Here is a 13851-nt window from a genome sequence, read left to right on the forward strand (position 1 = left end):
CACTCCTCACAGACAGTCACCTGGAGGAAACCCACGCAGACACAGGGAGAACACACCACACTCCTCACAGACAGTCACCCGGAGGAAACCCACGCAGACACAGGGAGAACACACTACACTCCTCACAGACAGTCACCCGGAGGAAACCCACGCAGACACAGGGAGAACACACCACACTCCTCACAGACACTACCTGCTGCGCCACCGTGCTGCCAACGTTATTAAAGTTGTTATATGTAAATAATAAATTACATTAATCTTTATAAGAATGTGAGTGAATGTGTGTGTTGCCCTGTGAAGGACTGGTGCACCCCTCCAGGGTGTATTCCCGCCTTGCGCCCAATGATTCCAGGTAGGCTCTGGACCCACCACGACCCTGAACTGGATAAGGGTTACAGATAATGAATGAATAAAAGTATTAAAGGCTTAATTCTTTTTAGTTTTCTACAGTGGTGTAATTTAGTGTAAGAAGAGAGAATACATGCTAATCGTCTGTATTGGACAGCCCAGCTTGTTAAATAATAAATAGTATTCTCTTATTCATGTTAATAATAGGGTTAAGGATCTGATATAACAGAGAAGTTCTTTGTTAATTTCACACCAACAAATTGACTCAGCAGAATGAGCAAATTCCCTCTGGCATTGTTTTATTATCAAAGGATCAATTGCAATGGTTTTTTTATCCACTGTTTATAATCAATGTGTTTTATTATGTCTACCATTAAGTGAGAGCTTCTCCATCAGTCATATTTGATGACCAATGAACATGAAACTTTAGGACAATTAAAGTCCCCAACCTTGGCCAATGAAAAAGGAGTAAGGTTATAGAAAATGGCGTCCTTTCTGTCTAAGAGCTTAACTTAACCACTCCTGAATTATGGATAAAAGACAATTGTTTCCTGGTGTGTGTTAGTCACAGGGACTGGGTCTTTGGAGAACAATCTTAAAAAGTATCGACATCAGTCAATAGATCCCACTTTGTCCTGTATTGATTGACTGCTTGCCACTCAAGCACTATTGCTGGTTCTTTGCTTCCTGAAGAGAATTGCTTGAGTAAAGTAGCTGTGTTAACAGGGGGAATGAGATCATTCTACACTGACCTCTCCTACTAATGTTGAGCGTCTGGAGTCAGGTGGGTTTGAGTTCGGTTTAGTTAAATTACGACAGTAAATGTAAATTATTTGTTGGGATATGTTCAGTTTCTTACTTCTCACTTGACATGCTTTATAAAACATATTGAATTTTAATTTTAGTAAGTATTCTAATAATACTAAGTCCTTTACACTGCTCTTAGTTGCATGCTTTGTAGCTTTAGTTGATGTTGCTTTACAATTGGCAACATAATTATGTTTTTTAGTGTAAGAACTGCACTCCCTGTATTCATCCTTTTATTTTAGTGTTTTTCCCCCCTCACAGATATCTACTACATTTAAACAATAGTGCTTTACTACTGTAGTATTTAATTTGTGTAGCTAAAAAGCACCGTAGGTGTACTGTGCCAAAATTAATAGCAAAGTAGCTAATTATACCAAGACCATATAAACCTTCCCATAATTGATATTAATAATGACAATCAAGACCAGAACACTGGTGTCCTGAAATTTTTATCCTGTAAATAAATGTATCATCCTGATAAAATAAATATAATATTGATTAACTTGATTGACATTCCACTTAAATTCTGTATAAATAATAGATCATTGTTGGACTTATCTAACAACATATCCTAATATACTTTATCATTTGAGAAGAGATCTCTTTCTCTAACTGTGTTTGACAGGTCATTAATTCTACTGCATATTTAGGCTGGAATTCTTATATTTATATTAATAGCATTTACAGATATTTCTTATAGCGTTTACCAGTGTTGAACAAGAAGTTACATAATTTGGATCAGAAATTGTCACACATCCTGCTCTGTTTCTATGTTTTGAGTTCCCTAGTCTATCATTTGCTCCTTTAGCACATGGCTCTGTTTGTTTTGGTTCCTGTCTCTGCTTTAGCCCCGCCTTTATAATCAGTGTTCCCACCTGTGCCTCCTTTGTGGTCCTGCCCATCTGTGATCCCTCCCAGGTGTTCCTTGTCTGTGTTCTAGCTTATATACCCTTATGTTTCAGTTTTCCTTTGACTGGTGTTGTGTGTAGAGATCTGCTTCTGTGCTGGTCTTATGTTTGTGTGTTTCTATATCAGTTCATGATTCTTTCTTGTTGTGTTCAGTTTAGTCTAGCTTTTGTATCCTTTCATTGTTTGTTTTGTTTACATTTGTTCGTTAATAAATTCCTTGTGTTTACGTCCGCCTCCTCGTCCTCTCACCGTGACAGATATTAAGTGATAGGTAGTATTTAACTATTGCATAGTTCTGCAGTCTGTTGCTTTCTGATAAATGAAGACAACAAACAGTTTATAAAGATTAATTAATTCATTCATTCATTCATTATCTGTAACCCTTATCCAGTTCAGGGTCGCGGTGGGTCCAGAGCCTACCTGGAATCATTGGGCGCAAGGCCGGAATACACCCTGGAGGGGGCGCCAGTCCTTCACAGGGCAACACACACACTCACACATTCACTCACACACTCACACCTACGGACAATTTCGAGTCACCAATCCACCTACCAACGTATGTTTTTGGACTGTGGGAGGAAACCGGAGCACCTAGAGGAAACCCAAGCAGACACAGGGAGAACACACCACACTCCTCACAGACAGTCACCCGGAAGAAACCCACGCAGACACAGGGAGAACACACCACACTCCTCACAGACAGTCACCTGGAGGAAACCCACGCAGACACGGAGAACACACCACACTCCTCACAGACAGTCACCCGGAGGAAACCCACGCAGACACAGGGAGAACACACCACACTCCTCACAGACAGTCACCAGGAGGAAACCCACGCAGACACAGGGAGAACACACCACACTCCTCACAGACAGTCACCCGGAGGAAACCCATGCAGACACAGGGAGAACACACCACACTCCTCACCAGTCACCCGGAACAGGAATCGAACCCACAACCTCCAGGCCCCTGGAGCTGTGTGACTGTGACACTAACCTGCTGCACCACCATGCCGCACCTTAATACTTTTATTATTTTTAAAATTAGATTTACAAAAAAACATTCATCATGAAAGTTATATTAACAACATTCAACCACTCCTGATGACAGTAATCAGGGGAGATACCAATTATTTTCTTTCCTGTCATATATAGTGAGAAATCTCCTAAATACAGCTTTGTTTGGACAAATTTGAATCACATGACTTATATGACCCAATCACCTGTCAAAATGTCATATAATCATAATGATGCATAAATATAATATAAATGTCAATAAAAGACAGTCCATTACCAGTCTGTAATGAGTTATGTGTCCAGTTATGCATTGCTGCGCATGTGGTTTTCCTGGGTTTCTTGATGCCGGTATCATCTTCATTGCCCTCATCATCATCATCATCCCTAAAACATTTATAATGTCCTGTTAACTTCCAGGACTGAGATCTCCCCATCATGCTGTGCATTACAGAAGGCCATTTGTACCATGCAAATCTGCAATTAAGAGCTAGCCAGCTGAAGCTTTTAACACAGTTCAATGACCTGAGCATTCCACCACACCCTTTTTTACAACCTCTTCCAGCAAACACAGCATATAGGTTATTGTATATGTCCGCTTCAACAAACATGAAGTAGGAGATCCTCTTCAACTGAAATAAATGCTCAAGCATACATCATTCACACAGAAAGAGACACTTTAAAACTCACATTTACAGAAACAGCTAACGCTACAAGTTAAATGCAGTTCAAAGCAAAATGGACCCAAAGTCTTCAGACTCACCACCAAAAAGCAACGTTACAAATTCAAACTCAAAATTTATGTTGATTCATGGACTGTATATTATAATAAAAATACTGTTATATGATTTCACATCAAATGACTCTTCATGACACAATACCATAGAATTTCCCTTAAACCAATATCAGGAAATCATTAGCAAAGTGGGTTATTCATTCATTCATTATCTGTAACCCTTATCCAGTTCAGGGTCACGATGGGTCCAGAGCCTACCTGGAATCATTGTACGCAAGGCGGGAACACACCCTGGAGGGGGCGCCAGTCCTTCACAGGGCAACACAGACACACAGACACACATTCACTCACACACTCACACCTGCGGACAATTTCGAGTCACCAATCCACCTACCAACGTATGTTTTTGGACTGTGGGAGGAAACTGGAGCACCCGGAGGAAACCCACACAGACACAGGGAGAACACACCAACTCCTCACAGACAGTCACCCGAAGCAGGATTCAAACCCACAACCTCCAGGCCCCTGAAGCTGTGTGACTGCGACACTACCTACTGCGCCACCGTGCTGCCCAAAGTGGGTTATTCCAGTTAGATATAAAACCTTCCAAAAAATAAGTTTGTCTTCATTGCATCAGTGCCTTCACATTCCTGTAAACATCCTACTAGAGCTGCCTTAAAGAATAGTGCAAAACCACTGGCAATTAAACCTCCACTCTCAGACTACGACTCAAACTACAGACTGCTCAGTACTGCTCCTCACTTACTACTGAGTCCCACACATAAAATCAGACTTGAACTTTTATTTTATTCTTTTACATTTATTATAAAAATGCAGGCACCTTATATTCTGGTCAAATGTTAAATAACTTTGTTCTATAAAAAAATAAATCCAGTTAAGACAACTGTGCTAACTGTTCTGAGAACAATGATCTCAGTTAGGAGAAATGTCCTAATTAATTAGGAAATGCTGTTTTATTGTGGAAAGATTTATTTACGAGTTACATAACTAAATTAAGTAAGGACAGCTCGGTCAAGCCAAGGCTGATGGAAATAATTAATTTTCCATTAAGCATCAGAGGACACTAAATACACTTTACACTTTACTTTGAATTCATATCTGTTTAATCAGTATAGATGAGTTACATGAGAAACACATCTAAAGTTTAGTGAACTCAGCTACTTTAAAGAGCAATCCCCGGACACAGATGTTGATTTGTCCGCACACAGAAAGGATTAAATGAAATGAAATGCTCTGGAGATGTGGTAGTTTTGCTTAAAGTCATAATGTTTAATGCCAAGTGTTGGCTAGTGAGTTATAATGACCACAGGCATAAGGAGCAGGGGAACTGTGCTCTCTGAAATGATGAAGCACCCTCAAATACATTTGAAATGCGTCGGGGTGGCATTTGTGATGCCAAACTGACCATCCAATGAACATCAACGCACCATTGTGACCTAATGCAACCAAATTCTCATAAAAAATGTATTCTAGTCTAAAGCCTTCCCAGACGAATACAACATGTTACTGAATCTTGGATCATTCATTCATTCATTATCTGTAACCCTTATCCAGTTCAGGGTCACGGTGGGTCCAGAGCCTACCTGGAATCATTGAGTGCATGGCGGGAATACACCCTGGAGGGGGCGCCAGTCCTTCACAGGGCAACACACTCACACACACACATTCACTCACACACTCACACCTACGGACACTTTTGAGTCTCCAATCCACCTACCAACGTGTGTTTTTGGACTGTGGGAGGAAACCGAAGCACCTGGAGGAAACCCACACAGACACAGGGAGAACACACCACACTCCTCACAGACAGTCACCTGGAGGAAACCCACACAGACACAGGGAGAACACACCACACTCCTCACAGACAGTCACCCGGAGGAAACCCACGCAGACACAGGGAGAACACACCACACTCCTCACAAACAGTCACCCAGAGGAAACCCACTCAGATACAGGGAGAACACACCACACTCCTCACAAACAGTCACCCGGAGCAGGTATCGAACCCACAACCTCCAAGCCCCTTGAGCTGTGTGACTGCAACACTACCTGCTGCGCCACCATGCCACCCACATCTTGGATTATACAGTATTAAAAATAAATCAATAAATAACCAAATATGAAATACATTTTCAGTCTCTTCACATTTTCCATGGACAACAGGCTGAACAATGTGGTGTAATGTCACTTTAATGCTAGCTCCCGCAGTGCAAGCCAAATCGAATTTTCTGCAATTATTCCTTAATAAACAAACATTTACCATCATTTAGTCAAAAGCCCTGCTTAATTCCTATTTAGTTGCTCTTCAGCTTTTAGCATAAGAGTGCATATTACCACTGATCTCTACATTTGACTGATTATGTTAAGATACCTGCCTCATTTGACAAGCAGAATGTGATGGGCTGCATTTAAGGGGAAGCGTGCTGCATCTAATTGGATCATAGGGCAATCTCAACCCAAAGCACTCTGCTGACTGGTCAAAAAGTGGAGTAATGATCCGAGGCTGTAACACTATTGTGAAGAATTTAATTATGTAAAAGTACAGTCAACAGACCTAATACTTCCCATGATGGAACTGATGGATGCAAGCATTTAGTGCAGGCAATGTGCATTCTTGCTAGAGAAAAGGCAGTAATTAGCTGTTTATAAATCCAACTTAAATAACTGCAGCTACAAAATTCTATTACATTAAATAACTGTATTTTATTATATTATGCAACTTTTAAAGTCTACAGCAGCTAGGCTGGCTAATATGCTAACATGCTACTTAGCAGTGCTACCTTGTAATGACATGAATTCATCTTTGGAAATGTCTGCACATGCAAACTAGAATCTACAGAAAAAGGTAGACTCAAGGCTAATGTGTTTTGAGAATGTTAAAATCACAGGTAGCTCATTAGTTCTACCCAACTGTTATTAGAAGTTCTTATATTTCTACTGTTAATACTGTCATTATTATTACAACGGACACTCATATAGTACTTCTACAGGAATATTATGATTTGTTCAACAGTAAGTGTGAATTTACACAGGCCATTATTACGTGACTGTATTATGTACGTTACACCACTGCTGCCCTCTACTGGTGATATAGCTGATATATAGTACATAATCACTGTACTTTCTTCACAGTACTTTCACATTGATTACATATGTTTTCAAGTGAGATGAAATGTGCCCAGTAATGTGGATAAAAAAATACTGCTACGTTACATATAACTAGTCTGAGCATTTCCACTTTGAAACTGCAGTGTTCCTATGACAGTCTCAAATGGGAGAATTCAGATAGCCATGATTTATCAGGTCATAACCAACTCTTGGCAGAGCTTTCAGGCTGCAGGTGAACAGCCCAGGGGCAGGCAGAGGCAAAGATGGGACATTCATAAATCTGTACATACAAAAAGAAGGCAGTTGTAAAGTGTTGCACCTGGCACATTTAAGGCATTAGGGGATAGTTGTTTGTTTCTTTCTTGCACAGCAAATTCTCCAGTGTTAAATCAACACTGTTAGTTTAAAATGAACACTGTTAGTGTAATAATTTAATTAACACTCTCAGTGTTAACACTAATAGTCAACACTGGAGAATTTGCTGTGTGGAATTACTGTATAATTATGTAATGTTGATGAACAGGGGATATGTTTATTGAGTTTAACCTATAGAGGGAGATTTTAATGACATGTAGAGATCTCGAATGATCCGAGGATTTTCCCTAGCTATAAGCAGGAGATTAGTTTTGTATCGTTCTCATAAGCGTCACTGTGTCTCTGGTGCTTTTTGTGGTACATTTTATTGGCTGATGTTTTGAAAGCCACAGAATAACCGGAACCATATCTTGGGAAAGACGCTTCTACTCCAATACCATAGATGGCGCTACAACAGCCATAAGCACTTAAAAACGATACAGCATGGCGCCGGTCGTCACGGTGTTGTTTTGTCTGTGGTTTGTGTTAGATATTTCTACACAGGCTCAGGAATCCAGCGCTGATAAATATTCGTGTTACAAGCGAGTAAAGGACAGCAGACCTGCATTTTCAAGGTGAATAAACTTGAATATGAGAATGTTATTGCGCTTTGTTGCTTTAGTACAACCGATGGTAGATTATTACCACTAGTTCTGCTATAACACTAGTATTATTCCAACACTACAGCTGTTAGTATAAAGTACACACACGTTTACTACTATTATTACTGCTACTATAAGGTGACCAGGTAAACAAGCCTGACGTAAACAAGGACTACTGACGTGCAGACTGGCCAATTAAATGTTTACAGAGAAGGTTATCGACCAATAACGGTAGCGCTACAGTCAGACCGTCCAATCAGAAGATTTTAGGCTACTTCACCACGCCCCCTTCTCACTCAAGCGAACCAATCGGAGTAGGGGAGGGCGGGACTAGTTTGTAAACGAAACTTCTCGAAATTCTATGTAAGCTCTAGAAAAACAAAATTTGTGAAATTCCGCCCGGACATTTTTTTAAGTCTAAAAAAGAGGACATGTCCGGGTAAAAGTGGACGTCTGGTCACACTATGCTACTATTATTACTACATAAAATATTTAAATATTACCGCTTATAATATTACTACTGCAGGCACTATTAATAGTAGAAATAATGCTGCTATTAAATGACTGCAGGCACACAAGAATTAATTACTATTAATACTACAGGTAATATTACTACTGTATTAGTATTACTGGTATAAATAGTAGTCCAGCTGCTAATATCACTTTTCCAGTACTATTATTACTATTATTACTACTGCTATCACTCCCATTTTAGGGCCAAAGGACACCCTATTCCTGCAGAAACATTTGCTTTTAAATGTACGTATGTACAAAAGTAACTTGAGTTTCTTCTTGCTAATATTTATAAGAGTAATAATAACAACATCCACTGTTCTGAATGTTACTATGTATTATAATGATAAAGGCAAAAGTAAAAAAATAATAATAATCTTAACGCTAGGGTTGGGCAATAATCTAGTATCAGTATGTCATAATATAAAATGTTTCAATAACAATGATACATTAATTCATTCATTCATTATCTGTAACCGCTTATCCAATTCAGGGTCGCGGTGTGTCCAGAGCCTACCTGGAATCATTGGGCGCAAGGCAGGAATACACCCTGGAGGGGGCGCCAGTCCTTCACAGGGCAACACACACATTCACTCAACAATGATACATTTTTAACCTTATTTTCCATATTTCAGTGTACAATATTTGCAGCATCTGTCACTGACTGATGTTCATTACAGGATGCTGCCATCAGTTCTTTACACTCAGTTTTTCAGAGTGTATCATGTCGACTGAGATTCAGTAATATAAATTTTGGCCATATCCTCTAGCCCTACTTTACATATTTGATAGTTAAATCTAGTACAGTGATTATAATGAAAAAGAAAAATCAGAAACTCTGGACTGAATTATTCTGGTAAATTTTTTCAAAACACTATTTTGACCATGCTTTAAATTGCAATTATTGTCTACAAATTAAGGTCCAGCATTTTAAACATAACACTGATGAATCTTTCAGCCCTACTCACTGTTTCTCCTGTTTATATGGCTGACTTAGTACCTACCCTAGGCCTCATGAGTTCCTGAACGCTTCGGACCTCCCCTCAGCATGGGATTGGCGCAATGTTTATGGGAAGAACTATGTAAGCGTCACACGAAACCAGCACATCCCACAGTACTGTGGCTCTTGCTGGGCCATGGGGGCCACAAGTGCACTTGCAGGTAGGAGTGCAGGATGGAGATTTTCTGTCCACAGCATCCTGTTTTGTTTTGTGGTTTCTATGGGGATTAGATAAACTGCACACACAGTGCAGTGGCAGAATGAATTAATTAATTACAATCAGTGTCTACAAACCTTTAGACACGTGTGTGTTTCTTAGACATTTGAAGAATATTTTTTAAGTGTAGAATTATGGAGCTGTTAAAGGTTTAATTGAAGCTAAGTGTATCTTATCTGTGTTTCCTTAAGATCGTATAAACATAAAAAGAAAAGGGGCATGGCCATCAGCCTACCTGTCAGTGCAGAATGTGATTGACTGTGGAGGGGCGGGGTCTTGTTTTGGAGGAGACCATCTTGGTGTGTATGCTTATGCACATGAGAAGGGCATTCCCGATGAAACCTGCAACAACTATCAAGCCAGAAATCAAAGTAAGTTCACAACACTCCTTCCATAACCAACTTAACTATACACATACATCATTTCTTAATACTCCACTTAAATTACATGCATTAAATTGTGTTTTATTGACATAAGCTGAATAACAAACCTGCAGTTTGTTTCAAGTTTATCACCTTACAGGGTAAAATCTATTAATCATGTAATTAACATTAATTGATCTGAATGATTAAACGAATTAAAGCAATCAGTATCAATTTCATTGATTTTCTTCATGTGTGTAGAATGTGATCCGTTTAACCAGTGTGGTACCTGCTCATTCTTTGGTTCCTGTTCCATTGTGAAGAACTACACTCTGTGGAAAGTAGGAGACTACGGGGAGATCTGGGGACGAGATCAAATGAAAGCTGAAATATACAAGAATGGGCCAATCAGGTAAAGCTGTCACCTCCCATCTACCATGAATTATCCTTATTGTTGTTTTTTACTCACTAATATTCTTAGACGATAAAGCTTTAACATTTAATAATTGCTTTAAGATTTAAAGCTTCACAATAATTGGTTAACTTGGGCATTTGTTGACTGTCAGCATATTATTACACAATATTTTGTGCAATACTTCATTCATTATTTGTAACCCTTATCCAAAAATCATTTGGCGCAAGGCGGGAATACACCCTGGAGGGGGCGCCAGTCCTTCACAGGGCAACTCACACACACACACCTATGGACACTTTTTTGAGTCGCCAATCCACCGACCAACAAGTGTTTTTGGACTGTGGGAAGAAACCGGAGCACCCGGAGGAAACCCACGCAGAACACACCACACTCCTCACAGACAGTCACCCGGAGGAAACCCACGCAGACACAGAGAGAACACACCACACTCCTCACAGACAGTCACCCAGAGGAAACCCACGCAGACACAGGGAGAACACACCACACTCCTCACAGACAGTCACCCGTAGGAAACCCACGCAGACACAGGGAGAACACACCACACTCCTCACAGACAGTCAGCCAAAGGAAACCCACGCAGACACAGGGAGAACACACCACACTCCTCACAGACAGTCACCCAGAGGAAACCCACGCAGACACGGGGAGAACACACCACACTCCTCACAGACAGTCACCCAAAGGAAACCCACGCAGACACAGGGAGAACACACCACACTCCTCACAGACAGTCACCCGTAGGAAACCCACACAGACACGGGGAGAACACACCACACTCCTCACAGACAGTCACCCAAAGGAAACCCACGCAGACACAGGGAGAACACACCACACTCATCACAGACAGTCACCCAGAGGAAACCCACGCAGACACAGGGAGAACACACCACACTCCTCACAGACAGTCACCCGGAGGAAACCCACGCAGACACAGGGAGAACACACCACACTCCTCACAGACAGTCACCCGTAGGAAACCCACGCAGACACAGGGAGAACACACCACACTCCTCACAGATGGTCACCCGGAGCGGGAATTGAACCCACAAACTCCAGGTCCCTGGAGGTCCACTGCAACACTACCTGCTGCACCACCATGCCGCCCTTGCAATACTCCAATACCCCTGTGCACTTCCAAATTATCTAAAAGCTTGTGTAATGCATGATTTGAGAACATTTATCAACCCGTCTTTCATAAGTTTTAGCGAGTGTTTTGATGAATCAAGGCAAGGCATTCATGTGATCCAACAAGCGTTAATGATTCACATAGCAAATCACAGCTGTAACATGTAGCAACAATCACAATATAATGTTTTTGTATACTGTGTAAAGCCCAGGAGAAAACCTTTTTAATCACTCTAAATTATTTTCTGATTTATTTTCAATCGTTACTCACATTTTGAAGTGTATTTAAATATGTGCAGCTTTAATTTCTTCTCTCTTCCTTTCCAGCTGCGGTATTATGGCAACGAAGGGGTTTGAGGCCTATCAGGGAGGGCTGTTTGCAGAGTTTCATTTTGTCTCTCTAATGAACCACATCATATCTGTGGCCGGCTGGGGTGTGGATGAGGATGGCGCAGAGTATTGGATAGTCAGGAACTCTTGGGGAGAGTTTTGGGTCAGTCCTCATATCATAGTTTTGCTAAATATATTTTAGTTCCATATTTTATACAAAGAGAAAACTATAAGTTATAGAGTGCTGTGGGATTTGTTGTGTGACCCCTGTATCATTGTCCTTTTAAAAACCCAGAGGTATTACATAGTAAACTAAAATTTAGACTGATAACTGAATGTAGTTGGAAGTCTTTACACATTGCATTATTAGTGCGGTTGGAGTATCCTAATGATGGATGTAATTTGACCTTTTGTCCACAGGGGGAGGCTGGCTGGGCCCGGATAGTTACCAGTGCATATAAAGGAGGAAAAGGACACTGGTATAACCTCGCCATTGAGCAAAGCTGTGCATATGGAGACCCCATAGTACCCTAGAGGAAGAGAAACCATGGAGAGCCAGCTCTGCCCACATGGTCTTAACAGAATCCAACTGAGCACAGACCTCACTAAGCACCTTATGGACTTTTTCATTCATTGAAAGATGTGCCTGCCTTGATATAGAGCCAATACTTTCTATGTAAGGCTCCATTCCAAGGCTCTGCAGGATACGCACGAGAGACAAGAAATCAAGTGTCAAAAATGCTATACAAAGCAACTCTTTCTGTGTCATATGTTTATATTCTTAGGGGTTGAATGAGACTAATGGAATTCAGCCCTGGGTCCAGTGATTCCGGGTCGGCTCGGTATCCTCCGCGACCCTGAACTGGATAAGTGGTTACAGACAATGAATGAATGAATTAATTGAGCCTAATTTGCACATCTGATATTGTGAGAGATATTGTCATTTTCTTATTAATATACGGTGCTGTAATTACGCTGGAAAGGATTAAGTGAGAATCATAAAACCTAATCCTGCAAGTACTGCACTAATAATCATTATAAGAAAAACATTATACACTACAGTAGTACCTCAGAGTCCAACAGTGTTAAATGCAGAAATTGCCACCAATTTGGAACCTGTAACAGAGACAAGGTTTAAACACCCCAAATTAATCTCCTTTTGTTGTTTTCATATAGTTACTGGGACCTGTGGGTAATTTTCTGGTAAATAAATGTTTTCCGAGGCGGCACGTGGTGCAGCAGGTTAATGTCGCAGTCACACAGCTCCAGGGACCTGGAGGTTGTGGGTTTGATTCCCGCTCCGGGTGACTGTCTGTGAGGAGTGTGGTGTGTTCTCCCTGTGTCTGCGTGGGCTTCCTCCGGGTGACTGTCTGTGAGGAGTTGGTGTGTTCTCCCTGTGTCTGTGTGGGTTTCCCTCGGGTGACTGACTGTGAGGAGTGTGGTGTGTTCTCCATGTGTCTGTGTGGGTTTCCTCCGGGTGACTGACTGTGAGGAGTGTGGTGTGTTCTCCATGTGTCTGTGTGGGTTTCCTCCGGGTGACTTGACTTTGAGGAGTGTGGTGTGTTCTCCCTGTGTCTGCGTGGGTTTCCTCCGTGTGACTGTCTGTGAGGAGTTTGCTGAAAATTTTAAAAAGTTCATTATGATTTGGAATTAAATAAATTTGAGTTGAGTCTGAGTTCGCATGATACTATAAAACCTTCTCATAACGAGAACATGCAACAAGTTTTAGAATATTTCTTCAAACACCAGATATTTCCAGATACAATAAACATGTGCCAATGAATACAAACACTCAGTAATTATAAAAGATATGTAACAGAATAATGAAAACCCTGCTATTGCCTGTAATTATTAAACTCATTCAAGTGGAAAATTACAATCATTTTGTGGAAACTCTTTATTCAGACATAACCTGAATTGAATTGAGTGACACCGAGCACGCAGTTTAGTTGTGCACCTTGTGCGTTTTG

General features: G+C 40.8%; 1 protein-coding gene across 1 annotated transcript; it reads left to right on the forward strand.

Annotated features, from left to right (window-relative positions):
- The first annotated feature begins 7718 nt into the window (after positions 1–7718).
- On the forward strand, positions 7719–13721 carry LOC136678610 (cathepsin Z-like). The gene is made up of 6 exons (XM_066656661.1): positions 7719–7871; positions 9409–9572; positions 9820–9999; positions 10252–10402; positions 11879–12044; positions 12302–13721. The coding sequence occupies exons 1-6, from the start codon at positions 7741–7743 to the stop codon at positions 12413–12415; spliced, it is 906 nt and encodes a 301-aa protein (XP_066512758.1). The 5' UTR covers positions 7719–7740; the 3' UTR covers positions 12416–13721.
- Positions 13722–13851: the final 130 nt, after the last annotated feature.

Source organism: Hoplias malabaricus, chromosome Y (assembly GCF_029633855.1).
Source record: "Hoplias malabaricus isolate fHopMal1 chromosome Y, fHopMal1.hap1, whole genome shotgun sequence".
Classification (NCBI taxonomy): domain Eukaryota; kingdom Metazoa; phylum Chordata; class Actinopteri; order Characiformes; family Erythrinidae; genus Hoplias; species Hoplias malabaricus.